This window comes from Heterocephalus glaber, unplaced genomic scaffold (genome assembly GCF_053883595.1).
Source record: "Heterocephalus glaber isolate CG9 unplaced genomic scaffold, H.glaber_assembly_v1.0 deba00001550, whole genome shotgun sequence".
NCBI lineage: Eukaryota > Metazoa > Chordata > Mammalia > Rodentia > Bathyergidae > Heterocephalus > Heterocephalus glaber.
Window position 1 is genome coordinate 4,734,540 of NW_028258343.1, and position 17,180 is coordinate 4,751,719.

A 17,180-nucleotide genomic window follows, 5' to 3' on the forward strand; every position below is an offset into this window, starting at 1 on the left:
AGTGTGTTCTTGCTTGTACGAGGAGGACTCTGCTTCCGGGGCGCGAGGCAGCAGTTATCTATTTCCTAATTTCAAGCAGCATTTCCTAATTTCTGCGTTGCCTGTAGAGGACAGGCACTGCAAACAATTCGCTGCGTCCTTTGTGACATTCTTGTTTTACTCTGTGTGGCTGCTGAGTCTTAGTCTTCTAATGAGAAAAGATAAGGAGCCCAGCATGAATACAACTTAGTTTTGGTTGTACTTTAAACAAGAAGTAGAATTCTTTCATCTGAGCTCAATTTGTCGATAATAAAAGGAAAAAAAACAATGTCAGTTCTCAGTGAGTGGCTGGGACCGCCACCGGACGGGGCTCCGCCTTCTGTCTACTTCAGCGAATCCAAGCTGCAGACCTGGGCCCACGCCGCGGACCTCCTGGAAGACGCCTTGAAATCAGTGAGGAAACAGCTCGGTCCTTTCTTGAAGGAACTGCAGAAGGGCATCAGTGCCAGGATGGTTGGTAAGAGCTCTGGGTACTTCTGCTGCATGTTAATTATGAAATTTATTCCCTTTTCTTAAAATTATTTCATTTTATTTTGTCGTATTGGCATTTGCACCCAGGGCCTTTGCACTGAGCTGCACCCCCAGTCCTTTTTAAAAAAAATTTTTGAGACTGGGTCTCACTAGGGCACTAAGTTGCCCAGGCTGGGTTTGAACTTGTGATCCTCCTGCCTCGGCCTCCCAGAGCGCTAGGATTACAATCATGGTCCACTCAAAGTTTATTTCCTATCCAGAGGAACTACAAGATTAGGAAGAGCACAAGTAAAATTTAACATTTTCAGTAAAATTTTATCCCCTTTGTTTTTATTATTTTCTTTCAAATATTTGTATAATGAGTGCCCACCAAGAACAAATATATTCATGAGCAAGATGCTGACACTGATGCCAGTTTTGAAGTGTTACCATCTTAATTCCTTTGCTGGCCAATTTGGCCTAGACACAACTTGCTGGGTGCTGAGCCCGACATCTGAGTCTTTTTGTCCATTACAGTTTGCTCTCAATGCTGAGCCCCAGCATCCCGGTTAGGCCCTCTTTCACCACAGCCCCGTTACATAAATTGCCCTACAGCTTAAGTTCCACTTCCTTCCTTCCTAAGATGCATACTTTGGTATTGGGCTCCGTGGTCCTTTGCTTTAGTACATGTTTGCAATATATAATGATTACATTGAGCATGAGGAGTTGCTACACATACATAACACATCTTAATTCTTTTTACTCCCTCTTCCCTCTTCTCCCTTGACGATGGAAGGTTGTTTTTGTTTGTCTGTTTGGGTTTTTGAGATGGGGTCTTGCTATGTAGTTCAGGCTGGCCTTGAACTCACTGTGTAGCCCAGGCTGGTCTCAAACTCATGGTGATCCTCCTGCCTCAGCCTTCTGAGTGCTGAGATTACAGTTGTGTGCCACCATTCCTGGAAAAGATGGAAGGTTTTTTGATGATATATATAGACAATGAGAAGTCAATGGCAAAAATTTGTTTTCAAATAAAAGTATGTTATTCAAAACATAAAAATTTGAAAGGTGTCTGTCTGTATGTTATTTCCCAAGGACTTAAAATATTTGTTTTGAGCACAATGCTAAAAGAAAATGAGGAGCAAATTTTGGCTGGAATGAGACTATAACACTTAAATTTATAAGGTTCTCTTTTCATGTGTTCTCTTTTATTGTTCAATTTATAGATTTGGTTCAGCATCAGCTTTGCCAGGATGGGTACTGTCTGTACACTGCACACTTAAATCCCTTAGGCTCATTTTGTATTTTATCATAGTAGGACTGATAGGTTAGCTTTCTTTCCCATGGAGTAATGGAAAATAAATTTATGGCATAATATAAATTTCATAACATCATAAAAATTTCACTCCATGCCATGTGTGATGGTGCATGTCTGTAATCCCAGCACGTGGGAGGCTGAGGCAGGAGGATCACCATGAGTTTGAGGACAGCCTGGACTCCATAGAGAGTTCAAGGTCAGCCTAAACTACATAATGAGACCCTGTCTCAAAAAAAAATTTTTTTTTTACTCCTATTCTTTGCATTTTTGTCCACTAAAAAGCAACTAGGAAGACTGAGTTATTTTCTTTTTGATAATATGTGTTACATAAATTAATTCCAGGGCAATTCATGTTTGACTCCATGAGCACGGAGGACATTCTCGATAACCAAGACACTGCACAAGCTCTGGTGGATGGGTTGGGAGAGCTGTCAAAAGAACATTCTGTAAGTGTTTCATTGAAAAAAGCGGGCTGGGGATTTAGCTCAGTGGTTTCACTGCCTGCTGCGCAAGCACAAGGACCCGAGTTTGGTCTCCATTACCAAAAAAAAAAGAAAAGAAAAGAAAAGAAAAAAGCACACCAGAAATATCCCCACTCAGCAATAAATTCTCAGTTTGCATCTATCATTTTTTAAAGCCAGTTCATCTGGGGGCACAATTCCTCAGAGAAACTTCATCAGTTTGTGAAAACAGCCACTGAGATTCTGGGCCCAAGAAAATCAGGAAAATCTTCTGGATTGTTTAAAGTTTTTTACACTGTGCACTGTTTTCTGTCTTGTGCTTAGTGTTGGTCAGAAGTGACTTCTTTAAAAAAACATGTCTATGGTTTTATATTTCATGTAAATATTATTCTACGGTGAAAACAACTAGGATTATGAGGGAGAAAACTGAAACGTGTGAAACCAGATATAAACAGATGAAGGGCAAAGGGGCACTGGACGAGAGTGGATGGGAAAGAAAATGCAAATGGACAGAAATAAACAAACCAACAGTTTGGCTGGGAAGAGGTATGGGGGAGCCTAAAGAGACATTTTTATTAGAAGCAAATCTTGGATAGTCTTCCCGAAAAGCCAAGCCACATTTCAGAAGACCCTCGCTCCCTCCCCAAACGATGCCAGTCAGGCTGTGGGAGAAAGAGACGCACTGCTTGCTCTTTGAGGGAGCGGGCAGAGGACGGGAACAGAGGCGATGCTGGCATTCTCAAGGTGGCGTGAGATCTTCCGCCTTGCAGGGAAAGCTTCTCAACTCCTTGTCCCGAGGGCAAGACCACCTCGCAGGTGGGCTTCGCGCTGGCTGCCCTCTCCTCACCCACCACTTCCAGCTTCCACTTGGCTTCCTGGGCCGCCCAGGCCTCTGCAGGCTCAGCTGCCAGGGGCATTGCAGCTGCCTATGTTTCATCTCCTCTGATGACCCAGCTCAGCAGGGCTCTGGGCAAGGTGTGGGCGGCCCTGGTGAGCTCAGGATGAAGAGGGCAGGGACAGAACGACCCGAGGCCAAAAACACCACAGTGTGGCTCAACATATTCGGTGGGGAAAGAACCAGGCAGGATGTAATTGTGATGGTGCTCAAACCTGAGAGGGAAGCAAATCAGGAGCCTTGGTGTGTTTCTAGCAATTCTGCTGCAGGGGCCCCTCACCCAGGCCTGCTTCCCCCAGACAGCAAGATCCCTCCTGCCTCCTTTCCTCGGTGGGCCGAGGGATTCTTCTGGGCCCCTGTAGGTCTGAAGATCTTGGGAGACCCTTCCACAAGACCGTGGTGTCCTAACCAGATGTGATAAGAAGCCACGAGTTGAAATGGTGACTAGAATATGGGATTAGCTAGAGAATTTCCTTGGCCGACTGAGTAATAATTACTTTGCTTTCTGGACATATACATTAATTAGGCACAAAGCAGAAAATGCTCCAGAAATGTATTCTCTCTTCTGCTGTTCTTTTGAAGGCCTTTATGCCAGATGAATGTTTTAACAGTGTTTTTTTGTGTTGGGGGGCCATTTTTCAGGACAAACCCCTGGAGTTCTTGTCAAATTTTCTGCTGAAGAAAAGCAAAAAGAGCAAAGACTTTGAAGGGAATGTTATTCTGACAAAATGTGACCCAAAAGAAACATTCAGTTTACTCATGAAGGTAAAGTTGCTGCTACTTTTTTATGCCATTGCTTCACTGTGGAGGTAGGCACATGTGGCGAAGAAATTCATAAATCATAATGCCAGTTTTTCCTGGAAAGCTCTCAACTTGTCCTTTCTCCTAAGAACTCCACTTTCAGGGACTATTATTTAAAAGGGTGTTTTGTGGTGACATGGGTAACATTTAAGCCATTTCAGAGCACAAACAGCACCAAGCTAGTCTTGAATAACACTACTTAGTTGTGAGGGGAAGAGTTGGAAATTTGTAATAAGGCGTAAAATTAAGGCTTGTCACTTCTCAGGTGAGTTCTGAGATAATTTAATTTTTTTTTTTTTGTGGAACCGGGGATCGAACTCGGGTCCTTGCACTTGCACAGCAGGCGGCGAAACCACTGAGCTAAATCCCTGGCCCTGAAATAATTTAATTTTTTAAAAAATTTGCAGTCCAGGACACTTTTCATTCTTTCTTTCCCTCTCTCCCTGCCCCTTCCTTTTCTCCTTCCTTTCTTCTTTCTTTCCTCTCTCTCCCTCTCCCTCTCTCTCTCTTTCTCTGACAGGGTCTCACTACATAGTTCAGGCTGGTCTTGAACTTACTGTGTAGCCCAAACTGGCCTTGAACTCCAAGTGATCCTCCTGCCTCAGCCTCCTGAGTTCCAGTATTAAAGGCATATACCACTATACCCAGCTTTCTTGGACTTTCTTAGGTTCCTTCTGCCAAAAAAAAAAAAAAAAAAAAAAAAAAAATCCACACTGAAATCTAGTCCTGTCAAAATACTGTTGACTTAAACATCTAAGTTTGTTAATAAAAGAAGGCATGAAGTTTGGGCTTAGAGTTGCCTCACTGTTGGAAATCAGCCTGCTACTGTTACATCATCTGCTTGGAATAAAACTCCAGAAATGCATAATTCCCTAACACTTAGCACTTCTTGGATGCTTTTTGAAAGAAATCAAATTAGAAATAAAATGTGTTAGAGTCTTACTTGGTTTTTTATTACTGAATACTTAATAGAGTGTTCACAAAGCCCACAAAAATTTGGGAACCCCACAGTTTAAACATAGGTTAGAACAAAATAAAGAAGCTGACTTTCTCTACACCTTGAGGTCTATTTTTAAAACTCTGGATGATATCTGCTTAGAAGAGAACATAAACCCACAGCCATGGAGGTGGAAATAATAGCTTCTGTGAGATGATGGCTCTTTTTTTTTTTTTACTACCAGGGATCAAACTCAGGACCTTGCGCTTGCAAAGCAGGCGGCAGAACCACTGAGCTACATCCCCAGGCCCCCAGAGATGATTGTTCTTAAGATCTTCCCCTTAGGGGCTTGTGTAACGGGCTTGTCTATCAAATCCACAAAAATATTATATACATATATATTATTTATATAATCTCCCAGTCATGCTGCCCACGTGGTTTTGTATGCCTGTAGTGTCTTCCCTGATAACCATGAACCCATGGTGACGGGTCACAGCCAGAATCACTGTTAACTTCTGAGCTCTACCTGTCATTTTCGAATTTTCACAATCATTTCTGGCCCCTGACCCAGGCAGCGCAGCATCTTCTGGGAAAAACATCAGCCAAGACTAGGAAAATGACTCCAGAAAATGCAGTGTCTGCCTGATCTCCATCCTACAGGAAAATTCCTACTGTGTGACCAAAGCCCAGCCCTGTGAGCTTCTTTCTTATACCTCCTGGAGACAAGGAAGGCAGAAGTGCACCAGCCCCAAATAATTTCCTTTCAAGTTTGCAGTGTGTGGCTCCTGTTACTGCCTCTGAATTCATCCCTAAAAACAAAATAAGAATGTGGAACCTTAATATAAAAATGGGCTTTAAAAATCCTAACAGTTATTAACTATGTATAAAATATAAAGAGAGTTCTCCATTTTTTTAGGTTCAAATAAAATTACTATGCCAAATCAATTTCCTATCCCCAAAGAAGAATTTATGTTTTAAGAAGTAGCCATCACTGATCCAGAGATGGAGCACACAGGCTTGTGGTGAGGGGTGACCAGCACCTGAATTTTGATGTCTAAGTGCTCGGGTGGGCACGCATAGTAGGTTATGTGTTAGTCAGCTTTCTGTTACTGGAAGACAAAATATCTGAGAAAAAGACTTAAAGAAGGAAAGGCTGACTTTGGCTCTCAGTTCCAGTCCTTGATCATATGGCCTGGTTGCTTTAGAGCCTGTGGGGAGGCAGAAGAATCTGCTTACCTCATGGAGGCCAGGAAGCAAAGAGAGAAAGAGACCAGGGTCCAGCGACCCCTTGAAGGGCAGGGCACACCCCCAATGACCTCACTTCTTGCCAGTAAAGTTTCCACTGCCTCTCAGCAGTGCCACAGGCTGGCTACCTGTTTGCAACCCTCGGGCTTTGGGGGACATATGAGGTCCAAACCATAATAGGTGGTCTCTCACCTTAGGGCGGTCTCTTTACCTGTGATATCCATGGGGAAGTCCTGTACTGTTTTGATTATCCTAATCCTAATCTTGGCCTGGATGATGCAAGCTTGACTTTCATTTTATGTCTGCAATGACCTCCTACCTGGACAAGCACTGATGTCTCTGCTGGCTTGGTGAAGTGATCATTTCTCTACTATAAATAATCAGCACTATCTTTAGTCTGAAAAGAAGAAAGTGCTCCATTCAGAGAGAAACTGAATTATTCTGTCAAAATTTAAGGTAGTTTTTTTTTTTTTTTTTTTTGTATCAGGGATCGAACTTGGGTCCTTGTGCTTGCGCAGCAGGCAGCAAAACCACTGAGTTAACTCCCCGACCCTAAGGCAGATTTTTTTTTTACTTCCTAGCCACAAGTATAAATATATATGAGGCTGGCATGGGACAGCCACACTCGAGGAGGACCAAAGAAATGACTGAAGGATGTGGGGAGTGGACCGGCTGCAGCTCAGTGGCTAGGGCCATAAAGAACCCCACAGCTACAAAATACAAATTGATTTTCACCTGAGTAAGGCAAAAGGAGACGTGGTTACAAATTGATATTTTTCTTCCAGTCTCTGCGTGCACATCAGGGGGTTTCCACAGATAGTTGTATCTTTCTTAGGAAGGGCAGCAGGAGTAACCCTTTGTCACTGTTATCTCTCAATATAAACATGGGGTCTCCGTTCCATTGCTGGAGTGGGCCTGAGAGGCTGCTGGCAGCTGGGGTCTGGAAGGGTTTTTCTTAAAAAATGTGCTAATTTATAGGGAGACAACAACAGGAACAATTAACAAGGTAAAGTGAAGAAGGAATAAACTATATTTAAATGTGAAAACAGACAAGCCAGAAAAGGGCATGTGAGGTGAATTTTACAGTGTGCTCTTTTCCTTTTAATCTGTAGAAAGGAAATGTGATAGAAGACAAGTCTCAGGACACAAAGTCGAGTCTGAGCAAAAGTGCTCTCAATTTGGAGGGGCTGGTCAAGCTGGTAAGCCAATTATTGATATGAATCTCCATTAGTTCTCCTCCTAACAGTGAAGCTTCAGTCTGCATTTGGTTAATGAAAATTTCCCTCAGAGAGAAGAAAACCCTAAAAATAACTGAGGGGAAACCAGCTGGTTGATTTTTTTCTCTTGAATAAGCCCAGGACTGAAAAGAAGCTGAGTTAAAAGGATGGGGATGTAACATCTGGGGAGAAAGCCAGTCTGTGTGTAACTCCATGATTTTCCCATACTAGGACATCATTTAAAGAAATGACACATGGACGTAAAAGCTTACAGTTTCTAACTGATCCAACTCACTACCTGACGTCAACAGCTGACTCTGATCAGGGTGAGGCTTAGAGATCTGTCATTCTGGTGAAAAGGCAGGCAGGGAGGAGGTTGTTATAAAGGGGAAGGCCGGTCCTGTCTAAGAGAACTCACAGCGTTTGTGGGGTGCTTTGGATTCCCACATATGCGCACAATGATTGTCACATCTCCTTCTCAGAAGCCTTGAAAGTGGACATCAGTAGCCACCTTCCACAGACGAAGACCTAGAGAGACATATTAGAAGGCTTCCCTGAGGTCTGACAACCGGGAGAGAGAGAAAAACAAACAAACAACACGAGTCACTCCTGAGGTCCTGAGTCAGACCCAAGGGTTTTCAGGGCCCCACAACACCTAGAGTGTGTCCGGCCAGGGACCTCAGGCCATGGGATCTCCATCTGCCCCAACTCCATCACCAGGAGCCACCAAGGAGAGTACTATGGTATCTCCTGTGACTAAAGACAGTAGCATCTGACCACGCTTTAAAGACAAAGGGTTTGACAATTGAAACTTGAAACCACAATGATTATAAATGTTGGCCCGGGTGTGATAACACACACCTGTACTCCCAGCACTTGGGAAGCTGAGGCAGGAAGATTGCCATGAGTTCAAGGCCAGCCTGGGCTACATAATGAGTTCAAGACTAGCCTGAAATACATAGTGAGACCTTGTCTCAAAAGACAAAAAACAAAAAGTTGGATAAGATCAATATTTAAAAACATATAGATCAATAAATGCACATAAAAATATAACCCAGGCTCCAAGCCACCTGTCAAGTGGGATGCAGATGTATGTTTTTAACTTATGTGATACATTTAAATGGATATTACATACAAACTATGTGCTTGAAAGATGGAACCTAAACAACCAAGAGCAGTGTGTTTATAGTATTTTCAAGAGAGTTAGCTTTCCCATTTTTCCTATTAAATTACTTTCATGAAATGGTGGTTGACTTAACTTGGTGATGATTCCATAGCATCACACTTCGGTTGTCATACTGTATTTTAAACAAGGTTATTTAACCCATAAACAACAAACTTATATTCATTTTTAGAGTAATTTGTTCTTACTTAAAGACAGGTTGCCCTACATGTAAGAACCATGTAAAAAGGGGTCGGGAATTTAGCTCAGCGGTGCCACACCTGCTTGGCAAGCGCAAGGTCCTGAGTAGAGATATAAAATCATCCTTGGTTTTACAATGATAAACTAAAAACATTAAAATTCTCCAATAGCACAAGGTATGCAAGAGCTTTTGTTGTTAAAAGAGTATGCAAGAGCTTTTTTGTTTGTTAAAACGCTGAGAGCAAAACACCTACTGGAATATAAATGCGAGAGCTGAGTGAGCATGCGCTCAGGGAAGGGGGTCTTCCCTCCTCCTGGCTCTATCCGATCTCAAACAAAACATAGGAGTGGTCCTTTCGAAAATCACTGTGCACACACCCCAGTTACTCTGTGTACGGTAAAGCCGTGGGGAAGGAGAGAGGAATGCTCGGCTGTGGTGGACAGGACGCGTGGGCCTGTCGGGTCTTCTAAGGAGGCGGTGAAGCTGCTGTGGAGAACAGCGATCTAGGGAAAGGCGTCTTCCCTTCCGGTCTGCGGCGGGGTGCATCCGGGCTTCAGTCTCCACGTGCTGCTGTGCAGGTAGCCGCGCAATCAGACCCTGTCCTGCCTCAGCCACAGACCCTGCCACGAACTGGTCTTGCCTCAGCCCCTCTGTTTACGGGTCTCTTCAGGGGCGCCACAGAGCCGTCCTGGTCCCCACCTCCCAGCGAGGACGATGGCTGCTTTCCCTGGCCTCCCCGGGAGCCTGGCCGGAGGCTGAAGGCTGGGGTCCCCCGGGCTTTTCCTGTGGGTCCTTACTGCTGTTGTGCAGGAGAGGAGGCTGAGGAGGGACTGGGCGGAGAGGCGGTCCGCGGCGGTCCGGGAACTCTTGCGGAGTGAAAGGAAGTATGTGCAGCTGCTGGAGACGGTGAGAGACGTCTATGCCGCACCCCTGGGAGCGGCGCTGTCCGCGAACAGAGCGATTCTGAGCGCTGCAAACATCCAGATCATTTTCTCTGATATTCTGCGGATTTTAAGTCTGAACAGGTAAACAAACTCTGAATGTGTATTGTTAACAATGCGCACGGGGTGGTGGGCGGAGCCCAGACTTTGTCTCAAAAGCTGAAGGGAGGCTCGGTCGTTTTCTGCCCCTTTGGGGGCCCCTGGTCACCTCGCAGAGGAGAGAGGCTCCTCAGCTTGGTGCTCACGGGCTGCACAGAGCTGCAGTGATTCCCGGGCCCTCCGCCGCCACCCCAGGGCGCAGCTGTGCCGGAGAAGAGCCCAGGGCTGCAGACCTTCTGCGTCAAAGACTGCAGAACGGAGTGCAGTGGGGAAGGAACAAGGCTCCAGGATGCTTTGTTAGGAAGCCCAGGGCTGGAGCAGCTGAATAGCACCTGCGCTCTGTGCACAGGAGGGCAAGGCGGTCATTTCCAGCTGTGGCAAAGTGACGCGAGCTGAGTGTGTGCCTCGTCGACAGCCCCCTCTAGGTGACCTGGGACCACTGCCCACCTGACGCTCCAAAGTCAAGGTGTTGGTGAGGGCTCTTCTGGTTTTCAAGGCCTGTGGTGGCCAGGAGGGCTCCCTGAGAAGCCCATAGAGGTTGAAGCTGTGCTGTCACTGCACTTCTTCTCCGGACTGAGGGTGGGACGCGCATCGAGTTGATTTAAGGCAGGGGGTTTCTCACAGCCACCTTCCTCCTGCACTTTCCAGCTCCCCCTGTCCTATCAGATCTGCCTGGCCCTGATTTAAGAAAAAGATACCTGATCACAGTCAAGTAAGGGCTGTAAAAGACTAGGCTGCAAAAGGCTGCACTGATGACAACACATTAGTGTCTAAATCTGTAGGCTTTTGTGGGCTTATATTGCAAATGTCCTTTTTTTCCGATTGCAGGCAGTTTCTAGGTAACCTGGGAGACAGACTACAGGAATGGGGCCCGGCCCACTGTGTGGGGGATATATTTATCAAGTTTGGGAGCCAATTGAATACATACACCAATTTCTTCAACAATTATCCTGTTGTTCTGAGAACTATTGAGAAGGTAAGTGGTGGGAGTCACAACTGATGGCTTTATTAGTCCTGAGCTTGTGCTGTGTGTAACCCACAGGACCAGTCAGTAGGCGGGGCGCTTCTCTGCTCTTGCTCCCAGGTCTCCTCCCATGTACTGTGCGCTCCCCAGGACAGGGCTGGCACCGTGCTTGGCACATAGCAGTGCCCAGGAGCTGGTTGCTGAGCTGGATGAATCCTCACACACACTGCAGGCTCCCACCTTCCCCAGCCTCCATGTGGCTCAGTGACAGGAGAGCGTCACCAGCCACATAGAAGCAGGACCATGAGCTTTGACTCCATTCTGCCACAATAATTTATGTGGCCATGACAAGTTCAGCTCTTTGGACAACTTGTCTTTTATAAGTTTCCTGGAGGGACGTAATCTGCCTCTGGGTGGAGAGGGGGCCAACAAACCAAAGAACACCTTGGACAAGTCCAGCTTGGTGAGGAGCTGAGGTTTTCAGGACTCACTCACAGAGAAGTGGATGACTTGCACGCTGCAGCACTACTGAGCTTGCCCCAGGGCTAGGCTACAGGTTGTATGGAGCACTAATTAAATGAGCAAAAGTGAGATCGAAGGCAAGAAGAGTCCTTGGGAAAAGTAGTCTGGACTCCACTCCCACCCCATGCTCCCCAGAAAACTCTGTAGACTCTGAGCACTACCTGGCAGCCTCAGCACTGGGCAGGGGAGCTGCAGGGCCAGCGGAACAGCTCCAGGGGTGGCATGGGGCCCTGCAGGAAGGAGGGACTTCAGCTAGGGTTCAGTGGGCAGTTCTTACTTGATGATGTGCAAGTTTCGTGAATAAGTTTCATAGAACTGATATTGAGGACAAGAATTGGAGCAGAGAGTCATGTATTATGAGAAACAAATTGGTGCCAACATTTTTATTGCTATCAGTAATAGTGATTCCTATTTCACTAGAATAGTGTGTACATATAAATATTCAATAAATGTTAGCTATTAATATTATTGAAATCAGTGAATATTTGGATTTTAGAAATGAGCTTGCTGACGTCTTTTAGACATGTACCTCCTGAGTGGAAGGCAGAAACTTCATGGGTGGATTAATGCTGATAAATGAATATTAAAACACTTATTGCCAGCTGGATGTGGTGGTGCATGCCTGTAATCCCAGCACTTATGAGGCTGAGGCAGGAGGATCACCATGCGTTTGAGGCCAGCGTGGGCTACATAGTGAGCTCAAGGCCAGCCTGGACTACTAAGCAAGACCCTGTTTCAAAAAAACACAAAACACAAAAAACAACAAAACCACTCATTAGATAAGTACAGTGAAGCACTTTTATGGAAAACATGATTAAATATTTTATTATAATTTTTTATTATTGAATAGCAATGTTAAAGGTGAATATCATCAGTAGTTGAGTTCTCACTGTAATGAAATAAAGTAACATTTATTGCACGCTAGGTACTTTATGGATAGGACTCTTTCCTTTCACATAATTTAGGTCTGATATCTATTTTAAAGATGAGAAAGCTGAGGCTTAGAGAAGTTGAACAACTTTACAAGGTAACATATTCAATTTATTCCAGTTGTAAACTGTAGCCCACCTGATTGCAGAATCTGTTACTATGTGTCTGCTGACTAAGTTCAGTGGTAGGGTTTGGTCTATGGTATACTTAATACGTCATACTTAGTATACTAGAGACACCAGTGGTTCTATTAGTAATTTGATTAGCTGGAGAGGTCACCCTTTGGAGCTTCCACAGATCCTCACTTGGTGGATGGGCTCTGCAGCTGTCTCACAGAGCCAAGCTTTGACTGTGTCATTCTCACCTTTCAGTGCAGAGAGATGACACCGGCATTCCGAGCTTTCTTGAAGAGACATGATAAGACGATTGTCACCCACATGCTGAGGTGAGTTCTGAGGGGGAGCACAGCTGGGTTCTCAGGACAAGGAACCTCCTTGACCTTCAGAGAGACCAAGGCTCCCCTTTCTATATCTGGTACAGCCTGCCGGAGCTGCTGTTGTACCCATTCCGGAGATTTGAAGAGTACATTCATCTTCTCTATGCTCTGAAGCTTCATACTCCGGCAGAACACGTTGGTCATGGGGACCTGAACACTGCAATTAACCAAATCAAAACATATAAAGATTATATAGATCAGGTTGGTTGCTGATAAGCATCTGTGTCCTTTAAGAATGTTACAATGCTTTTGTGGTACTCTTAACTCAAAGGTCCTGAGATAGCTTGTCTTCAAGGACGTACTTACTCTAGTCTTTCATTCTTTTAATGCTAAATGAGTGTTCAGTGATTTTGTACATTAAGGGCATCTATGCTAAGTCCAACAACATGAGGCAGAATAGCTGCACAGATAGTTGCACAATTACAGTAAAACTTTTAGTAACATAAGTTTGAAATTTGGATTGATTTTTCTAGATAAATGAAAGAAAACAACACAAATGTACAATCCTTTACTTCTGAAAGTACTAAGGTATCAATTAGCTTTCTGCCTCCATAAGTACAGTGATAATAATTATTTTCCAAAAGACTTGAGCATGTTGGAGTACAGTAGTCTCATTCTGAAAATAACCATGATTGTACTGTGTGTATATTCGTCTGGGCTGAATGTATGTACCCTGAAGATGCTCTTTTGAATAGTCTTGTTACTTGCCTTTGTTTAAAACAATGGGTACAGAAAAGTGAGGTTTTTACTAAAGTAGCAAGTCCTGAGCCTTAAAATACTTTAAACAATTTCTCTTGTAAACACAAATATCACAATTTTAGTTGGCTAAAGTCAATTTCTTTTCTAGATAAAGGAAAACATCCATATGAAAGAGCAGCTGTCGGATATACAGAGACTCATCTGGGGATGCCCTGTATGTATTCTGATGTACTTGCTCCGCCTCGTGCTCATGACTATAACCTCATCATTGGCAAAAGAAGACATACAGATCCCAGCACAGCCAACATTTGTGCAGTTTGCCACTGCCAGAGACCTGGAATCTCTCACATTTCACACCCTGGTTGCAAGCATGCTCCATAGAGGCACATATGACCTGGCCCTACCACTTCTCTACAGTCTTAGCTCCTTGCTTGGTGGCACTGTGATGACCAGCTCCTTCCAGGGGCAGGGTCACTGTCCGTACACTGTACACTGTCCGTTAGCTCTCTGTTACCTCTGGAATCTCACCTGGTCCTCTTACAGCTTTCCCTACCACCAGCCACAGCACACAAATCTACTCTCCATTCTCCAACAGCATACGTAGCCTCTCCTCATTTGTTCTACACACATACTCTTCCTTCTCTGAAATCACCTTCCTGTGTTACTCCAGTGGATATTGAGCCTTTAAAAACTGAAATCAATCATTATTTTCTTTGTGAAGCTTCCTCCAGCCATGAGCTGTTCCTTCCCTGATGTTTCACAGCCTCGGGAGCCCCCATCGTGTGTGAGCTATGACTTGGCTTCTTCTAGTGTCTGACACTTAGGAGGAGTTAAGAGTGTCAGTTGATTGGAGATGTTAATTTTAGTTGTCCACATCGGGGAAGCAAGATGGAGTTGTTTTAATTTTAATCTACATATTTTGGTAGGGAAGAAGTGGAGTTGACTGTAATACAATAGTCCAAATTCTTGGGACTCACAGTCTACAGTTTCAAGTCTGGATCACTGAACATGCGGAGTGATCATCAGTACAGCAGCTGGAGTCTGCACAGTTCATTTGCTTCCTTTCCTTCACAGCCCCTTCTTTCTTGTCCCCCACCCCACACAGTCCTGGCACGAGGAAAACATGTCCCGACCAAACAATTCCAGTAGTTCTAAAAGATTTGACAACCTTCGAAAATGTCATTGTTGATTCTGTGGTCTTTCTACAGAAAGCCTGTTTTTATAAACAACAAAAACTTATTGTTTCATAACTCAGTTCCATGCAATACATATTCTTGGCTATAAAATAGTTCTACACTGGTAGTATTCATTTAAAAATTTATATATTCTTTTAATTTTTTGATTTTATAGACTCTATCAGAAGCAAACAGATATCTGATTAGGGTGCAAGACGTAGTCCAGCTTCGCTGCTGTGATGAGGAAATAAGTTTCTCTCTAAGGTAAGTAGCCATTATCTGAGCTGCAGACTCCTTCAGAGCAGGTGCCTGTCTTAGTCCTCTTGTGTCCTTGGCAGTCAGTACTGTATGCAGTTTATTATAAATCTTTGCACTGAACTAAAGAGTCACACACACACTCCTCTGAGATGGTGTAAGGCACTGTATCACCGTGATTGCCTTCCAGGCAGCTTCTGGGTAGAATGGGAGAAAATAAATCATCTCTACCAAGACCAAACTCCTTAAAAGCAGAACCTCTCAAGGCCAGTCAGTTTCCTCCTGAGATAAGATCCAAGTGCTGTGGGATCTCACATGAACGATCTACTGAACTGTAAGGAGAGGACCCATTTATTTTTCTCAGATAGTTGTTATCAGTGTTAAAAATGACCTCACCATATTTAGTTTGCAAAGTGCTCAGAACAGTGTAAGAATAAAAGACAGATGGATGTCCTAGAAGTTACTGACCCCATTCCCTCTTGACAAAGCTGGACACATTTTTCTGCAAAGTTTCAGAGTAAATATTTAGGATTTTCTGGCCAAACGATCTCTGTGTCAACAACCTACCTTTGCTGTGAATCACAAAAATAGCTAGTAAATGATACAATACAAAACAAATAATGCACTATTCGCAAACAATATGATACGTAAATGAACAAGTGGAGCTGTGTTCTAATAAAACTTTATTTACAAAAACAGATGGTAGGGTATAGTTCGCTGATTTCTGCTTTAGTAAACTGCCAAACTATGTTTTCATTATTATTATTATTTTTTGGTACCAGAGATTGAACTTAGGTCCTTGTGCTTGTGGGGCAGGCAGCAGAACCACTGAGCTAAATCCCTGGCCCTGTGTTTTTATTATTCTGTTTTCCAGTATCTTGTCGAGGATTTTTGCATCTATGTTCATTAGGGAGGTTGGCCTGTAGTTTTCTTTTTTGGTTGGGTCTTTCCCTGGTTTTGGAATCAAAGTAACGCTTGCTTCCAGGAATGAATTTGGAAGCCTTGCTTCCCTTTCAATTTCACTGATGAGTTTAAAGAGTAATGGCGATAGTTCTTTAAATGTCTTGTAGAATTCATCAGGACCTGGGCTTTTCTTTGTTGGTAAATTTTTACTTATGTTTTCAATTTCACTCATTGTAATTGGGGTGTTTAGAATTTCTATGACTTCTTCATTTAACTTTGGCAATTCGTATCTATCTAGGAATCTGTCCATTTCTTCTGTATTTTCCATTTTATTAGAGTACAGGTTCTCGAAGTAGGTATTGATGACCCTCTGGATTTCTGCTGGATTTGTTGTGACTTCACCTTTTTTGTTCTTAATTGCATGGATTTGAGACTTTTCTTTACTTCTTTTTGATAAGGTTGGCTAAAGGTTTATCAATTTTATTTATTCTTTATTCTTTCTTTGATTCATTGATTTTTTGTATCATTCTCTTAGTCTCCATTGCATTGATTTATGCTCTGATCTTTATAATTTCTTCTCTTGTACAAGCTTTGAGTTTGTCATGCTCTTCTTTTTCTTTTTTTTGAGGTTCAGCATTAGGTTGTTTATTTGAGCTCTCTCTGTTTTCCTAATATGGGTGTTCACTGCTATGAATTTCCCACATAGAACTGCTTTCATTGTGTCCCATAGATTCCTGTATATTGTATTGGGATTATCATTTACTTGTTGGAACTGTCTAACTTCTTCTTTAATTTCCTCTGTGACCCACTAGTTGTTCAGGAGAGTGTTATTCAATTTCCACGTGTATGTGGGGGTTTTGTGGTTTCTTACGCTATTAATCTCCAATTTTATTGCACTGTGGTCAGATAATGTACAAGGGGTAACTTCAGTTCTTTTACATTTACTTAAACATGTCCTATGAGCTAGCATGTGGTCTATTTTGGAGAATGACCCATGTGCAGCCAAAAAGAATGTATATTGATTTGTGGCGTGGGAGACTCTGTAAACATCTATTAAATCCATTTGTTTAATAGCTTGGTTCAGTTCTAGAATTCCGTTAATTTTTTGTCTAGATGATCTGTCTAATTGTGATAGTGGGGTATTGAGGTCCCCCACTACAGTTGTATTAGTGCTTATTTGGTTTTTCATGTCCATTAATATTTTTGTATAGTTGGGGGCATTTGTATTTGGTGCATATATATTTAGGATTGTCATCTCTTCCTCTTGGATTATTCTCTTCACAAGGATGTAGTGACCATCTTTTTTTTTTTTTTTTTTGGTGCCATAGATCGAACTCGGACCCTTGTGTTTGCACAGCAGGCGGCGAAACCACTGACCTAAATCCCTGGCCCCTGTAGTGACCATCTTTGTCTCTCTTAATTAGTTTTGGTTTGAAATCTACTTTGTCTGCAAATAAGATTGCTACCCCTGC

The 17,180-nt window shown here is 43.4% G+C and overlaps 1 protein-coding gene across 17 annotated transcripts in view; it reads left to right on the forward strand.

The window, feature by feature from the left end:
• The window catches only part of Ect2l (epithelial cell transforming 2 like), a 96,935-nt gene that overhangs the window by 63,843 nt on the left and 15,912 nt on the right, over window positions 1-17,180 (forward strand). For 16 of the 17 annotated variants that reach the window (XM_021259343.2, XM_021259338.2, XM_021259339.2 and 13 more), the window contains 10 exons: window positions 314-496; window positions 2,147-2,250; window positions 3,803-3,925; window positions 7,256-7,342; window positions 9,535-9,749; window positions 10,593-10,740; window positions 12,552-12,625; window positions 12,721-12,877; window positions 13,524-13,589; window positions 14,726-14,814. In XM_021259343.2, the coding sequence (XP_021115002.2) occupies window positions 314-496; window positions 2,147-2,250; window positions 3,803-3,925; window positions 7,256-7,342; window positions 9,535-9,749; window positions 10,593-10,740; window positions 12,552-12,625; window positions 12,721-12,877; window positions 13,524-13,589; window positions 14,726-14,814 (1,246 nt within the window). The remainder of the gene's footprint in view (window positions 1-313; window positions 497-2,146; window positions 2,251-3,802; window positions 3,926-7,255; window positions 7,343-9,534; window positions 9,750-10,592; window positions 10,741-12,551; window positions 12,626-12,720; window positions 12,878-13,523; window positions 13,590-14,725; window positions 14,815-17,180) is intronic. The other variant, XR_015442622.1, reaches the window with a different exon arrangement.